Genomic DNA, 18647 nt, shown 5'->3' on the forward strand with positions numbered 1-18647 from the left:
TTTCAATGATAAAGTAAATGCTAATATATTTTACATTTATTAATCCCGATAAGTGTCTTTTTTTTTTTGTTATTTTCTTGCTACAAAACTTCTGTATTACTAATAACTACCACTGGGACCATCTTAAAAGTGTTTTTTTTTCACGTACACTCACGTTGCTTTTTCTGTGCACTTTGTGTTCACTATCACGTGCATATACTTTAACATTATATATAATATATGTATTTTGCCATTACATACTTTGTAATTACTATAATAAATATATTTATATATTTATATCTTTCTCCATATGACACTTTATAGTTTGTCTTTATGATAGTTTGTCTAAATGTTACCTTGTCTTTATGATAAAGTGTTGGTTAGGTTCTGCGTCAGTAATTTGAATGAAGTTTATAGAGCTGTTTCTTTAGTTCAATAATGTTTCTCATGGCATCACAGAAACATTACCATTTTAATTTTAATTAACCCATCTATTCCCCTATTGTCATTTCGTACATTACGTTTTAGACGTGTCTTTGCTATCTGCTTTTATTGTTATCATTTCACCTGGAATCTATTCTCTACAACAGGGAAAGTCGTTTACGATATTCGAAACTGCGGTGCCTAGATTGTCGTCAGTTGGAATGAGACATCCTCCAGTACGTTGTTCTCTTGTGCAAAATATGATAAAGACAAAGTATCATAATGAGGAAAAATATGCACATAATGACTACATATACCCATATAATGGCCAACTATATACATAATTTGCACGTAAAACAAAAGTATATGCATACAAAAACATTCAAGCATAAAGGTAGGAATGGCGTTCCATAAGTAATGTTACACTTACAATCTTCTAGTTCAAAAACATATACATAATGTAGCTATAAATTACGATATTTTTATTCTCATAGATATGGTTTGCGTCTACAAGTTGAACAATCAAAGTCGTCGTAATCGTATAAATATCTATCCCAGAAGTCCATTCGCTCTTGTCTGAAATTAGTTTCCTGTGTTACAACTGTTCTTCCATTGACGTAATCGAGTTTGTTGTACGGTCTGGATGTTGGGTTGTACCTGCTCATGATTTGTCCTCGATAACTTGCGTATCTATGATAGTATAAATTAAAACTTTGGAATATTATTTAACAGACGTTTCAAATCGGGATTTTAGGACATGACTTCCATATTTCATAACATTATCTGCACGCGACCGTATTTTTTTAATGTTGCAACTTTTATGCAAATATAATTCACTTAAAAGGGAAACCAAAACAATTCAGTAACATATGTACGCTGTCTCTTTCTAATTCTTGTAACATCTATGTTATATCATTTAAAGCCAGTTTCACTTACCCAGTTTTGACAAAGTTGCTAATTATTGCCATGGTCTCCAGGGAAACTTCAGCATCCCTAGGCGTATAAGGGAAAACTGGAGTACCAATTAAGGGAACTCCGTAGACATAAAAATTATCCCAACCATGTTGAACATCTATGAAACAGAATAAAACTACGTAAAACTATATGTATTGGCTTACTAAAAACCACGAATTATTTCTAATTCTCTTTTTTTTTTAATCATAGAATTACATTATATGTATCGCAAAAGAACTTATTTATTATATATATATATTATTTACATTCACAAGCTGGGATTCTAACGTGTACTGTACAGCATATCGAAAGTTGCAATATATAGGATTTTTTTATTTTGTATTTGATTTAATAACCATTGGGTGGGTCGATGCCACTGCTAAAGGTCCCGAGGGTATTCACCAACCCAGTAGTCAGAATTGTCTGACTCCGAATAATATCAGATTTTATTTATCAAAATTTGCAGTATTACAAAGCCTTTCAAAAATACCTAAAACGCTGAGGCTTCATACCTTGTATTGTACGTGGTAAAACCTCGAGCTTTCGGTGATCAATCTCGGTGATCGATGTGGCTTCCTATTTGCTAGTTTTGGATTTGAGTAGTTTTTTTTTTTATTTAGATCTTCGAATATATTTGATTCTAATGCTGCTGATGAGAGGTTACTCCTTGAAACACGCGTACAGCATATTGAAAGTTGCAATATATATATGATATATATTATATTTTAACCAAAAGCGACCATTCTGTGATCATTCAAACTAAAAACTGAACTCAGGAAAACGTACTTATCCATTCAGGGGTTATGTTCTGGGTCCGATAATCAAAACTTAGAAAATAGGAATTTCTTATTTTTTGCGACACTAAATCAGCCATCTTTACCATAGGAGCAAAGAACCATACATCAGCAACCAAGTGCAAGTACTGAAAGTATACACATGTTTGCATGCATTGCACTAAAAACATTAAAGTCCGAATGCTTTTTTTCAAATAACTACTTACTAAATATCAGAAAATGTTTCTTTGTTATCATTGCACTTGTATTAATGAATAATTTTCTTCCATTATTGTTAAAATAAAGCTGTGTTTACTAATTTTAAACTTTGATATTTTCACCGTGAAAGCGTTGCTCACACAAAGGGCAACAGAGCAAAATGGCATGCTTTTAAAGGTAGTGTAGGATCGTCAATATCTGTATGGGTAATCTCTCTCTCGCTCTCTCATTATTAGCAGAATAAAAACTGACCTCTGGGAATTTTGTTATATTATTCTGCTTCCATATTTTATTTGCCATTCTGATATCATCTACAAAACGACAGATGTTTAAATTAGTAATAGCAGATTTAGTTATTCATATAGTTTAAAAGTACATGTACTTTCACAATCCAACCCAGCTAATACAACCTACTTGTTTGTAAAGGTTAATGAAATAGCAGCATAAAATTGTGTAATATCATAGTTATGCTGTTAAAAATGTATTCATTTTTTTATAATCTTGAACCTTTTAAGTAATTGGCTCTTATTAAGGCTGCCGATGAAAGGTTACTCCTGTAAATTTACAGGAGTAACCTTTCATCGGCAGCCTTAATAAGAGCCAATTACTTAAAAGGTTCAAAATTATAAAAAAATGAATATATATATATTTGTATTTGGTAAACAAGATAGAAGATAGATATGCCGAATTCTTTTTTATAGTGATTAACACTTGTTATAAGAGTTGTAATGACTGGTTTATGGTCAAACGTGTGCTTAGTTACACATTTGTCCTTATCTAGTTAATTGATAAAGAAATATTCGGAATATGTTTTATTTAAGGATAATTAAAAGGTTCCTTTTATTCTACTAATTATTATTGACTTACGTTCGATTATTAGCCCAAATATGATAAAAACTTCCAATACAATACCAAATACAAAAATGTGCAAAAACAGGATTTAGCCGTCCAATACGGCTTTAACCCGTCCGATACGTCCATATTGGCCTAGGCCAATATGACATATTGGACAAGTTGGCCAATAAAGGTATAATTGTGTACGGTTTTCCATATTGGCTGAGTTATTGGTCCTCGACATGCCATATTGATAGAGATGGCTAGCCTCACACCAATAACTAAGTCTATATAGAAAACCTTACACAATAATACTAAAGTATTGTCTAGCACATAGAAACAATATACTAAGTAAGACCATAAATATCAGACCTCTTGTCAAACAATTAATGTTGGCGTACAAATGTTGCATAGTTACGATTTACTTATTTTAAATAATGTTGCAATCCTTTGGTATTGCAAAGAACATTTAAGTGCTTGATAATAATATAAAAATAGAAGATGTGGTAGTATTGCCAATGAGACAGTGAGCACTAAAAGCTAATTATAATCTTCAGATCACCACACGGTCTTCAAAGATGGACGAAGAAAGCTATAAAAAGTCCCAAGATAAATGTAAACCTATTCATAAAAGACGAAAAACGACTTAACCTATAGCAAAAAAAATGTGAAACGAATGGCAATGAACATAACAAGATACCACAATCACTATACTACATTTGTACAGATGCCTGGCTAGGGACAGGCACGTTACATAAGTATGTGGTGTGGTTAAACATGTTTGTGAGCGCTCAACTCTCCCCACAAACTGGGCCAGTTTCAATTTATATTTTCACCCCGGTGACAAATTCACCAAATTTATTCTCGTTATATTCATTTGAGTTGGTGATCAAAATGGCCATATATTTTTTTATAACAAGGCCTTTTCAAAGTTTTCCTTGATGTAAATTTTAAAAGTGATAAAGCCAAATATTAAAGCGGTAGAAAATGTTAAAACCTTATGTGTAATACAAATAAATTTACCTGCAAAAGTATCCTTTTTCTCATAAAACAAGTTAATATATTGGTCGATAAAATCATTTACATCAAATCGTGTATAGAAGTCAACTAATTCTGTGAAAACATAAAAACACAAACATGCATAATATCAAATATTAACAAAATTCTTTAATGTCGTATTATTCAATTATCGTAAGAAAAGATGTAATGAAAGCAAAAACAATGAAAATGGGGAATTTGGCACATAACAAATGACAATAGACAATTTTATTTGCACAATTACATTACGGTAAATGGTTATGGCATGAACAGTACAATAGAATATGCATTAAATAGAAACTAAATTAATGACCATGGTGCGACAGTGTTGTAAATCTGATCAAAATAGATTAATCCATAATAGTTTAAACTTTAACGTTATATATCAATCTAATTTCTGTTCAATTAAATTGACTCTCGATTCCAACATTTATTCACGAGTTTGATAGTTATTGTTAGTATTTCTGTAGAGGTACTGTTTAATATATATGCTATGTCTCTTGTTGTGATGTGAGGTTTTAATAAAGACATTAAATTATGGTTAACCAAATTCATTCTGTATTTATTTCTATATGGTGTATAGTGGATGCACACCAAGAAATAATGATATTCATCCTCGATGTCCCCACTATCACAGGATTTTCAAATACATTTTTTTCTCTCTATATTTTTGTACTATTTTCTATTTCTAGTGCATGTGCACTCAAACGAAATTTACCCAATATAGATCTTTCTATTTTAGATTTACATAAATCAGTATATGGGGTCTTTTAGACGGAATAAACATTTTACGGAAAAATGACCATTTTTCTCTCGTAGCAAGTGAATCTATTAAATTTTGCTTCAATTGATCGTGTAGTCTTTGTTCGATTCTTTTGATATAGAATTGAAGTTAATAAGTTGTAAGTTAAGACGACAGAACCCCTATTTATTTAGTATATTTTTTTACTTTGGACATCCACAAGTTGTTGTTTTTAACTTCCCTGAACATTTCGTGAGCTAGTGTATCAGGGGCGTTAAGGATATAGTTAAAACATTTAATGGTATTCAATTGAACTTTTAGATGTAGAGATGTTCTGTTCAGTTCTGCTAAGCATGCAATATTTGTAGTTTTACTATTTACTCCAAGAATTTCTTTTATGAATTTCAAATGTAAGTGTTCATATGGGTCAGAGTCACTGAAAGTTTTTCCAGCTCCCCAGACCTCACTTCCATAAAGAATGACAGGTACTACCAAAGTGTCAAATAACTTTTCAAGTAAATTACAAAGAACGTCAATAGATATGACTTTTTTTGTTTTAAACCAGGCCTTTCTTCCCTTCTCCATTAGGTTCCAAATCATCTTCCAAATATACAGAAGATGTTTACAAAATGCTAGAATTTTTAATCGACAACATATTTGTCCAGTGTGGTGGACGCGTTTTTCAACAAACGGTCGGCATTCCAATTGGAACAAATTGTGCTCCTCTACTTGCTTCACTCTTATGAGGCTGACTTTATAGCTGATCTGATCCGAAAGTAAGACTATCGTTTAGCTAGATCCTTTAATCTCAGTTTCTGCTATATAGATGACGTATTATCTTTAAACAATCCAAATTTTGGGGATTTGATACATCGCATCTTCCCCAAACAACTTGAGATAAAGGATACTACAGACACTGTAAAGTCAGCTTCATATCTTGACCTACACTTAAAAATCGATGGTAATGGAAAACTATTGACCAAACTTTACGACAAACGTGATGACTTTTCATTCAGAATTGTCGACTTTCCTTTTATCTGTGGCAACATCTATTCAGCACCTGCGTATGGAGTGTTCATATCACAACTCATACGTTGTGCCAGAGCTTGCCGAAACTTTGCAGACTTTTTGTATCGCGCTAGAATTCTAACAAATAGGCTCCTGGGAACAGGGTTATGTTGCTACAAGATTGAATTCATCACTACAAAAGTTTTAAGGTCTTCATCATTAACTCGTGGATCGTTACGGTGCATCCATAGTTTTCCTTTCCTCTTTCGTCTACCCTGGACTTGAATTTTCATGAGCAACTCTGCGGGTGTTTCTAGAAAAGCAGAGGACGCTTACCCTACCGGTGCACCTGGTCCATGCTCCCAGTTTTTAGTGGAGTCCGAGTGCTCATTTGCTTTTGTTACTCTGTATGTATGATTTTAGTTACTCTATGTTCTTTGTTGTGTATGTCTGTTTCCCTGGATTACATTCTTTTGATTACCGCTATAACCTTTATTCGCCTTGATTACTCTTTTTGATAGATCAAAATTACCATTGTAGTTAAATGTAATGCCCAGGTAGCAGTCAGATTTTACTGTTTGTAACATATTTTTATCAATATTAAAGTGTTTAAGATAAAATTTACAATTTGAATTGAATATTATTATTTTTGATTTCTTTTGTGTTTACTTCGAGTTTCCATGAAATGCAAAAGTCATTGATAAGGTTGAGTGCATTTTGCAGGCCTTTTTTTCTGCTTCTGACAGCAGAATAATATCATCTGCATACATCAGTGATGTCATTTTTAAATTACCAGTTAATATTGGCTCAGTGTTGCCATTTTTTTTTAGCTGATCAAAAATAATATTTATAAACAGATTAAAAAAGGTAGGACTGAGAACATCGCCTTGTTTAACTCTACAACTGGAGGGAAAATATTGACTTAAATCGTTTTGGGAATTTAATTCGGCATTTTGTATTTTGATACATAGAATAAATGATATTAAAAACTTTATTCGGGATTTTATGTATTGATAATATATAGAAGAGACCCTCTCACCAAACCGTATCAAACGCCTTTTTAAAGTCTATGAAATGTGATATTAAACTGGAATATATCTTAATGACATGGGATATCTTGTTTTAATTGATAACTCGGATCTTTTATGTCACACTAAGGACATAATAATTATAGTGAAATGTTCTTTTTTTAAATGAAGGCAACTCAAGTAAAAAGAAAGATATTGAATATGATATATATGATATAGGTGTCACTTTACCTGGAGGAGACGGGATCAGTCCCTCATCTTTGTTTGTTAAGAATAATACTGAATCGAGTTGATGAAACTCGCCACAGTAATACCTTTTATCGGGACTTTCTGTTTGATGTATGCCATCAATGATAACTCGTACTAAATTCTACAAAACAATAAAACAACATGTATGTAAGGAATAATTAACAAAATTGGTTTAGTTAATGTAACTGGTAACCCGTACAAGCTGTATTTAATTGACTGTTAATGGTTGTACTACTTTTTTGCTGGCATGTGATATTGCTGACACAAACATTTTTTTGAAATGAATAAGTCTGAGAAGAAATAAAATTTATTTTTTGAAAAATATAACAAAATCACTTTTTACTCGGAATTCACGTGAGTGGCTTCGAGTATTGTAAGTATAAGAATGACAAAAGGGCTTCCGACAGATAACTTCACGGACAGAAATGCTGTCTTCAAATTAAATGCGTGATTCTCTTTTAAACTTTAAATATTTCACCGATATCCCAAATGAATGATATTTCAAACATTTTTAAGTGTTAATTTTCAGCTAAATATTGTCGAACTGGTAAATCGAGACGCCAAACTATTTTTTGCCTCTTGGCCGCGTAGTATTTTCAAAGAAGATAGTAAAAAGCTATCCTGGTTCCCGGGACTACTGAATATTGCGATCGGGAACCAGTCTCTTTAAAAGCCAATACAATTTAATTGGAGTTACCTCTCTTTGGATGGTGTTGGATTTTAACTATGCCCCGTGGATGGTATTATAATCAAAATCATTTTATCAAGAAGCGTCACATTCAACATCATCAGCTTCCTTTTTTCAAGTTTAAGGTCTCAAGAACATAAACAAATGCAACATTCTTATTTTCACGGTATTTGTGTACTTCTTTGTTTTGTTTTGCTGCAGGTTGCAAGGGAAATATGGGTTCAACACCAAAACAGTCTCAAACTTTGGTCCATGTCATGATCGGCACTCTAGCACATTGCTTAAAAAATAAACATCTGGAACCTATATTGCAGGTTACACGCCAAGCGACTTTCGAGTTTCAGCACCTTCGGTGTTTTAATTTAATTATTTAGCTTATTGTAAAGAAAGAGAAACTATTAATTCTTATCGCGCATTTGAAAGTAAATGAAGACTCAGTGATTTATTTTTCCTTTAACAAGAAACAACATCATACCGGTAATTTAAACCTAATTCAGCAAAAACTAAACAAAAGTTCACGGAGATAATCAAATATTAGTATAAAGTGCAAAGTTTATTTCACATTGTCGCGAAATGAAACATGTATACACAGGCAAATATTTTTCATGTGAAGTTCATGTTAATCGAGCTTCACGTAAAATTCATGTGAACTTCACATGAAATTAACGTGATTTTCACATGAAATTCACTTAACACGACTTTCATGTTATCAATTCACATGAATTTCATGTGAAGACTCGATTCACCTGAATTTAACGTGAAATTTATCACGAAGTTTATTTGCTCAATTCAGGTGAAAATCATGTGAAATTCATGTGAAAATCACGTGAAATAATTTTTCCTGTGTATTAAGACCAGAATCCTTATATTATATATATTATGGTTGTTGAAGGAACGATTAGGGGTACCTGATTGCGGGCCAAGGTAGTTGTTTATTTTTTTGTTTGTTTGTTTGTGGTGGTAAAGATGGTTTTGTTGAGGGTGTTGATAATAGGGATAGAATAAAAAAGGGAACCAAGATTCTAGGAGAAATAAAAAAGAACATAATCCATGGATACTGACTAGACAGCAGACGAACACAAAAAACAACATCAAATAACCAAAAATTGCGCGTAAAAAGAAACAAAAATAAATTAGCAACTGGAAGCATGGACCAGGTGCACTTGTAGGGTAATGATGGTGGTAATGATAATGTTTATGGTAGTGGTGACGGTGTTGGAGGTGGTGATAATTTAGTGGGTGATAGTGATAATATTGATGATGATGATGGAGATGGTGATGGTATTGGTAATGGTATTAGTGGTGACAGTGGTGACGGTGTTGAGGATTGTGTTATTGTCACTGATGCTACTGTTACAGTAAATAGCCGGGTTAATAATGCATAAGAGTAATCAAGGGAACCAAGGTTATAGCGGTACTAAAACTACTAAAACACAGAATATATAATAACATACATAATCAAATGTGATATTGGTTGCAGATAAAAACTTGCTGTAGTTGGACGACTTTTCGTAAAACTTTCTTATATCTATATCAACATCTGCAGCTACAGCACTTGTTTTCGGTTGGCAATCAACAGGCTTAACTAAAGTTCGAGCTTTCCTGACACAGTCTGATAACACCCAAAATGCAAACGGTGATCCACTGTGTATTATGGCTTGCCTAAATAAACCTTAGATAATGGTAAGTTTAAATTGCATTAATGACAAACAAATATAGCATTTCAACTAAAAACTAGTTTTAAATAATTCAAAAACATTATTAAAAGGCGATTTTATATCGTTTTTCGGTTCATGCACATTACAATAAATTAAACATTTTATTTATTTTAATTTTAATTTTTTTTTTTTTTTTTTTTTTTTTTTGTGAAATTATAAAATCAATTCTTTTATTTGACAACTAAATATTTGAAGAATTATCTTGTAATTTGTAAAAGATACTGGTAATCTATGCATAATCGCGCACAGTTTACCTTTGTAGCAAAGATATTGCAAGTTACCTTTTCCTAGTTCAGAGATGAGATGAAACCCAATATCTCCAGCGCCTGCACTGTGTCCATGTACCGTAACTCTGTTAGGGTCGCCATTGAAGAAGTGTATATTCTGTTGGACCCACTTCATAGCAAGAACTTGGTCAAACAGCCCATTATTTCCTTTTATACCCTCACTTTTATCCGCATAGAATCCTGTATTTGAAATATTATTTCGAAGGAATTAGTCCTCTAAAGCGAAGTCTTTGTAAAAAAAAATGCAAGAAAGTATAAAGCAACGCAACATACATGTATAAATTGACTGCAAACAACTTCACATTATACTAAAAAGCAATTTAATAGTTGTCACTGTTTCTCCGCCAAACACGCAGCATATAGGAGATTGAGTGGTTGACTCATTGTCAGGAAAATGTGCCTGACACGCCTTCCTGTATGTTTGCGTGTTGTTGCTTCTGTGAGCTATCGCAATTAAAATTCGTCTCCGCTAGTCGAACTAGTGCAAAGTAGGGTATGTTTGATTTGTCAAACGTTCTCGTCCAAAACTACACAAAGTATCTGTCATAAGAGGTAAAACAACAATCATATAATTAATTCAATATAAAACCTTTGAGATTTAAAATATTGTTAATCACTGGGAAAAAAAAACGATGATTCGCTTCGTTAATGCGGAATTGTGTCATTTTATTCTTTTATGTAAATCTACAAAGATTACAAGGCAACACCCAAGGTTTAGCTGATAGACCAATATCATAGACATAATTATTTTAAAAATCACCTAAAAAGTTCAGCCTGTAGTTGAAATTTATTACAATTATATTTCCGTATGCTGCCAAAATGTCTCCATCAAAAAAAGCTCCCATACCATCATTGTTTGACCCGCCATGAATAAACAACAAAACTGCCAGTCGGCTTTGACGTACCTACAAACTATTAATATATTAGCCATATTGGTTGAAGCTGCATTAGCTGTCATTTTCGTAAAATTTTGTTTCTGTTGAAATATACCTTAACATTTAATTATTTCTACTAAATTGTACTTTTCATGTATAATTTCATTTGATTGATTGATAGATTGTTGGTGTTTAACGTCCGAGCAGCAATATTTCAGCTATATTCAGACGATAATTTCATTTGATATCCACAAATAAAATGCATTAAATACATGAAATACTTGTCTATGTATTTATTGTCTTGCAAAAAAAAAAAAAAAATAAACCTAGATAAATTCGTATGCATGTGACTTCTGGTGACCTTAATCCGCGCATGTGCTTTAAGGGTCGCTTCTTTAATAACAAATCTGATTGCAAAGCGAAAGTGGTTATTCAACGGCAAGGGTAAAAAAGAAAAAAAAGGTCGAATATAACGCAAGGATGTATAGAAATTACGTAAACCCTTGTGATATAATGTGGCTCAAATATGGTCATTATTTATTTGAAAACTAATCAAGGTGAATGTCCTGTTGGCAATCTTCGGCAGTAATGGCGAAAAATAATTAGATCAGAGCTATCGATTTTCTCTGAAAAAAAACGTTGTTTTCACAATATTCTGTAGATATTATCGACATATATTGCTTAAATTGCATTACTACAAACTCATTTCATTGAATCAGCAAAATTCAGTAGAATCAAAATTGAACAAATTTGGCAGCTAATACAGCTTTAACATATTTAATCTGTGTAGACACGTATGTTTTTTTTAACGAAAACCCAGTCGTTAAATTAAATACTTTAAAAATACTTGTGTATTCGACAGATGGAAATTACAAATATTTTTTTTAAATTCGTCATCGTTTTGGTCTGTTGGTCGTGACAAATCGTATTCAGTAAATCAAGGTGTACAAGCATACGTACTGTGGTACAATCAATCGAACACGCCTTGTTACTTTTTATTAACATTGAAGTCAGGGGGTAGCAAAACTTAGGTGAAATTTAGTCGGTTTATTTTATTTTTTGCTAGCTTTAACAATAATAATAAGTATTTACTTTCAATTTTGCTTTTATAAACTCTTCAATAATTCAAAATGCACTGAAAATGCATATAGTTCTCCTTATAACCTTATTTGTACAATTATATTTTCCAATTTTTGCACTTGAATGTACAGGCAGTCGTTGTAAGAAACGGTTCCAACTATTAACAGCAAAAACTATTTACAAAAGTTATGAAAAATATCCGATAATTCATACACTAATTCATACACTAATCCATACACTATGCACCAGTTTACACTACGCAAACGGCTATATGGCAATTATACCGTACATATATACACTTTTAATTTTTAAAGAATTTTTTTTATCCTGCAATGAGTTCATTAAAGGACAAATAACTGGTGTCAAATAAATTTTTACTTTATTTGTACAGCAGCGAATAAAGCAATCAAGCTCCGCCCACCATCACAATCACGCGTCCCGTCGAATCTCCTCTGTCCATCGCTCAGTCACATCTTTCCGAAGACATTGCGCCATCCTTCTCCCAAACAAGCATGTCTAGTCGTGTCAATTCAATGTTTTACCGCGCAACTTCGAACATTGCCACTTTGAATGTGTACCCACACAATCCAACAAATCAATAACTTTGTCAAAAGTGAAAGTAGGTCACGGAAGAATTTATTTCACATCAGAAAAACATGTTAAATGACGGAAATTTTGTTTAATTTTGGATATTTATGTTATGTTTATGACTCGTTTAAAAGCAAAAGTTACAATTTTCAATATTTCGTCAAATAATGTCCATCATTCAGAACTACTTTTTGTCGCGGGTTTTCAATGAACGACAAATGCTTGGGGGACCCACGACAGGTCACTACTTTTGAATTAAATACTCCTAACAACACAAAACCATCAAAATTGACTTATTGCAGGATAAACACAATATTAGTGTATTACAGAAAATATATAGAAAGTACTTGTATTCGGCTCGGAAAAGGGGGGCGGGGGTAACTGCTCGGCACAGCCTCGCAGTTACTTCCCCTTCCTTAGCCTCATACAAATATTTTCTACATTTGTCTGTAACACATTAATATTATTTATTTCTTTGAGGATCAAAATAAAATCTTAAGAAATTATTCTGCTGTTGCAAGACCTTCAAACGTTCGCTTCAGTGTACAAGTGTTAAGTCCGGATTCATAAAGAATTGATATTCTTCTCAAATTCTTCCTCATCTACATTTTCTAACAACCAAAATACTTCAAATGAGTATTTGGGGAAACACTCAAAGATTTCAGGAAAAATATATGTTGCAAGTATAAAGACTAGTCATAGAAAACAAACACAGATAACAAAAAAAAACATGAAAAACCAAAACAAAACGTCAAAAGAAACAGAAGTATATGAGCAATCTGGACTACACTTATAACTTGGAACATAGACCAGGTGCACCGGTAGGGTAAGCGTCCTCTGCTTTTCTAGAAACACCTGCCCAGTTGCTCATATATTTCATGTCCGGGGTAGTCGAAAGAGAAGAGAAAACTAAATTTATACGCTTGGGCCGGGTTTCATAAAACAAATTGCGAATTCAGATTTTCCTTAAATCCTTCCTTCATATAAATTTCGACTGATGAAATTGCTTGAGGGAAAACTTTGACAATTTTTTAGCAAAAACCTGACAGTTTGAGATTGTTTATGAAATCCATGCAAAATATGATAACGCTTCTATTTAGAATTCGGATAGAGGAAACAGCAAAACATACTTCTGACTATCGACTGCTTTCGCTTTCACCAGAATCAACTTGGCCAATATTCCTAGGCCCACTCATACAGGATATCAATTCTACCTTAAACAATTTGTTCCCAGCTCGCCAAAAATGCCAATGTTGTTGCCCAGTTTTAACCAGTATTCCCTTTCTTATTTCAGGAAATAATAAGACTTATTGACGTCCAAAGGTATTGGCCTGTTTGCACTAATTGCTTTGCCTTCTTAAATGTTTGTTCCCATGAGGACCGTATGAATATGCCATTAATGGAGCACTCTCATTACTTTTTTGGTAGTCATTCATTTCCTGAATATTTTCCTTAGATTCACTACCCGTGGTCGTGGTTGTACGGACTCTTTTTCTTACTTCTTTATATTTTTTTTTCTGATATTTGTTAGAATTTACTTTCTTTTCATTTGTTTCAACTCGTCTGAATATAGCTGAAATATTGCTGCTCGGACGTTAAACTCCAACAAACAAACAAACAAACATTAGTTTCAATTACCTATCAAACTGATTGTACTTATTATAACAACATTTAAATTTACAAACAAAATATTCAGATATTAATGACCGTTTATGAAGAAATCAAAAATACAAGACCTCATTAATTTCATTCCATGTTTGTTTATTTGATGCATTTCTGATGAAATGAGTGTAATTCTGTACATATTTGTCTACGTTAATGGTTCTTTTTGAAAAGTGTTTAAATTGGCGTGTAGCCGTGTGCGTAGTGTAACTCAGTGGCCAGGTGCATTGGTGTATGAGCTGTCGAGGATTATTCAAAACGTGTGCAATGATATTATTGGAACCATTTCTGATAACGACCGCTTACACATTCAATTGCAAAGATTGAAAAAGAAAATTGAATAAGTAACGTTATAACGAAAACTGAATGCATTTTCACTGCATTTTCATGACACAAAGTGTTGTAGCTGAATGATTGAAGAGTTTACAAGTGCTTAATTGAAACAAATTACCTATTTTTATTGTGTAAGTAAGCGAAAAGAACATGGCCAATACATTTTTTTTAAAAGATAAAACAATCTCGATAAATTAATCGACTTAATTTCATCTGTTTTGTCCCATTAACTTCAGTGTAAATAAAAAGTGCTTGTACAAGCTGACAAAAGTATCTACTGACAAGCATGTACTATAGGGTTATTAAATGGTTATTTTCATATTAATCCTGTATTATGTCCAAGTACAGTCGTATTGGGTTGAGATCACTTGTATTGGCCCGAGGCGAAGCCTCGGGCCAATACAAGTGGTCGAAACCCAATACGACTGTACGAGGACATAATAGAGGATTAATATGAAAATAACCATTTTATGATCCCTTTATTAACTGATGACTTAAAATAACAGGAGTTATCTGTACAAACCTTTAAATACAGCTCAGTATGACATATTTCCTAGTGAAGACTGTAACACTCCAGATCTCTTGATGCATTTATTCACCCCAACTGTTCTTTTCTATATAGATCTATATTAATATACCAAGTCTGCTGTTTCAAACAAAATGGCGGACAAGTTTAACTTTTATACAGGGCCAGAATTAATACAGGGCATGTGCCCTGTATTAAATTAATACAGGGCAATTGCCCTGTATAAATTATGGTTGCTAAAACCTCCTGTTGTATTAAAGGGGCAATTTACATTGTATTTTAAGTCATCAGTTAATAAATACCATATACAAATCAGCTAACAGGGAAACCATAGAAGATTTTATATCATGATAATCATTGATATTTTTATATAACATTTTGAATATAAATATTGCGTCCCTATTGTGTTTGTGTGATATATTTCATACATTTGACCGGATTCATTTGTCTGTTTTGTCTTTTCCATATCAGGTATTTTTTTTTATGTTCAAGACTCTTGGTATTCTTATTTTTTTAATCATAAAACCATCGTTCTTACCTTTGGTACATAGATGTTAAGGTAAAGACAATCTTGACTTGACCTATTGAACCCTGGTCTATGAAATTGTAGATATGACAGGTCGATTGTTGGACAGGCTGGTGGAAGTATGTTTGTATCTAAAATTTGGGGTCTCCATGTAGTTGGAGGTTCTGGTCTCTAGATGTGGAAAAAAAATATGTATTTATTGTAGAAGTAATTTAACCTTTCCCAAAGTGTGCAAATAAATATATATATATGGATATGGTATGAATCTACTAAATATTAAATTGAAATTAGCATGTTTAGCACTGTATACTTTATGTTACTTTTATTCGTGGAAATAGTAGAATAATTGATTAATTGATACTACCTCAAATCTCCTTTTCCCGACTGGAGGAGCAGCATATGGTATTCCAAGGTATTCTTCTACTTCTTTACCATGCAAACGAGACGTTGTTTTCCCCCGAATTCTTCCGTATATGGTATTCCTGACTGGAGCAATATACTCAAATCGAAAGTTCCAAGAATATAAAGTTCCTTGAGATTTCCACAAGGGCTGTGTCGGTGAAACATTACCAGTAGATTTACCAATTGTAAAAAGTATGATAATTCCTCCTAAAAACACCGACATATTATATAAATACACTTTGGGGTGTATATAAACACCATTAATGAAATTGTTGTTCGTTTATATCAACCTGTAGCATTTGACAAGATATATACATTAGGTGTCATCTAAAGATTGACATATTGCCGTAATTAACATAAAATTTTATTTCATTTTTTAAAGAACAATCCATTACACCTCCGTATGGATGAAACAGGGTCGTCGATATCGTCTGCTGATATTAGGACATACTGTAAACGTAATAATTTTCGCCGATTCTGTCAAGTGAACATATTCTAGGGAATAAATTTCCGCGGTTTCAAAATATAATAATCGATATACACAGTTAAAAACCAATTTCAGTGGTACCGTTTTTCGCTCTTTTCTTCCCAACGCGAACATTTAACCATTCACAATAACACACATCAATATGGCATAACACCTCTTGTGAACTGCGACTCTAGCATAGTGTACCAGAAGTCAGGTGGAGCATTCTGCATGGTTGTAGACACATTGACAACTCAATGTTGAAAGGAGTAACTTTTTGTTACTTTGTATGTATGATTTTAGTTATTTTATGTTCTTTGTTGTGAATGTCTGTTTTCCATGTCTGGTCTTTGTCCCTGGATTACATTCGTTTGATTAACGCTATAACCTTGGTTCCCTTGATTACTCTTTGAAAGATATGTGGGTTTCTTTGGAGAGATGGAAAATGGAAGGGAGATCATCCTGGTTTTATTGTCTCAACCGTGATGAGAACGCGACCTAAATCCGAAAAAGGGCATATATCCACACACCTAAACGTGTTTATTGTTATAAGTGTGATAAATTATAAAGGTCAAAGACAGAGGGTCGTCCGTTGGCAAACGATATAAAAGAAATGAAATTATTCGTTCTTTCATTTTATCTCAAATAAAGAATAAAAAAATATTTCATCTAGTAAGTCTAATTCAAATTTGTAAAGATTAAAATACAGTGAAGACGTGTGTCTACAAATTCTAAAATGATTTTGGATTTCTTATGACAACGGCAAACAAAACAGGATCTTATAACTGGACAGTTTTGTTAGTGCAGGGCTGGAGTGCTCATTTGCTTCTGTTCTGTGATATTTGTATCACTAAGGACATTACGCTGACAAACTGTTTTGCCTTCATCAAGTCTGTAGGACTAATATATCCTTGACGCAGCAGATGATGACATGAATTCAGATAATGATATCACTTTTGCAAAAGAGTTGTAGAACACATGTGATGTCTAAGTACAGAATATCAATACATGCATTTCATTTTCCAAAATGAACTTACTTCTCCCCGAATATACAGTCAGTAATTGTCTTATTACGCGGAAAGAAACGAAACAATAGACACAACTTTATACCAAAGATTGAAAGAGACAACATACTAGATTTCAGGAAATTATGAATTCCATATATCTATTTTTGTAGTCACATACACATTCATATTTATTTTTCCCTTGAGAAAACAGACACACAAATCAACCCGCCGACTAGGCACCGTCCATGATGTTTGTGTCGTATGACTGAAATTTAAAATCTGAGGATTCGACCTAAAATAACAATGAATGCTGAGAATTTCGAATGAAGTATTAAAAAACTTAGCCAATCTGGTATTCTGCAAAATATAATTACGCTTGTGGTCAAATATGTAGGAATCTTGTGACCGGTCAACAGTCTTTTGGTGCGCAACTCATCAGAATAGTTACTGTTAAATCTATAAATTATTCAGACACATTTTGTAAAGAAAAAGTACACTGAAGTACTATACACCATCATAGGGACCTGTAAAAATTCATATGGACCCCTGTCTTCCTTTCAAATTAAGAAAGATGCCATAATACAAGACATATCTTTTTTTCCACGCAAAATGTAGTCCTGAATAAACTACATTTAAAAGTAAAATAGTGTAGTGCCTGCGGCATACCTCATCATGTGCTTCGTCTTGATTTTTGAAGCGTTTTACTAAATTTTACAAGTTTGACAAAAGTCACACTTATATACTTTGTAACCAAACTTATATACTCTTTAATAGTACTAGTATCACATAGTGACAGGATTATTGAAATTTTTCAAAAGGATTCTTATATTGATAAAAAAAAAAAGCATTAGTAAAGTAGCCCCACTTTATACGAGTTAAGAACAAATTTGCGGTCTTTCATTTAAATAAGCATTTCCCGATCTTAGTCCAAGTAATAAAAAGCTTTCAGAATCAGATTTTTGGCACCCTTTTCGCTATGCTTGTCCCCTGAACAGATCATAGATTGAATTTACGGTTGGTCGATGAAGATTTCGCTGAGTCATTTAACTTTACTTCTATGGAACATTTTTATGCTTCTGCTGTTTTTCACAGAACATAATTCAACGCATTTACTAAATTTACATTGTTCGTTTTTAACGATGTTTGGTGCTAAATTGGTCATTTCTTATGGATTTTAGCTAGATAAATTGCTTTCCATATACTTAGACTCCCTCGTCCAGGTGCTGATTTGCTGAATAAATA

At 32.8% G+C, this 18647-nt stretch overlaps 1 protein-coding gene across 1 annotated transcript; it reads right to left on the reverse strand.

Moving 5' to 3' along the window:
• Positions 1-360: 360 nt before the first annotated feature.
• LOC148629561 (neuroligin-4, X-linked-like) lies at positions 361-16208 on the reverse strand. Its single transcript, XM_088564768.1, has 11 exons — positions 15895-16208; positions 15543-15701; positions 10701-10845; positions 9935-10120; positions 9390-9607; positions 7230-7368; positions 4206-4295; positions 2601-2659; positions 2143-2278; positions 1339-1474; positions 361-1092 (listed from the first exon to the last, which is right to left on the reverse strand). The coding sequence occupies exons 1-11, from the start codon at positions 16153-16155 to the stop codon at positions 891-893; spliced, it is 1731 nt and encodes a 576-aa protein (XP_088420894.1). The 5' UTR covers positions 16156-16208; the 3' UTR covers positions 361-890.
• Between the last annotated feature and the right edge of the window lie 2439 nt (positions 16209-18647).

This window comes from Perna viridis, chromosome 1 (genome assembly GCF_037379345.1).
Source record: "Perna viridis isolate PV_CMFRI_1.1 ecotype Kerala chromosome 1, ASM3737934v1, whole genome shotgun sequence".
Lineage (NCBI taxonomy): Eukaryota > Metazoa > Mollusca > Bivalvia > Mytilida > Mytilidae > Perna > Perna viridis.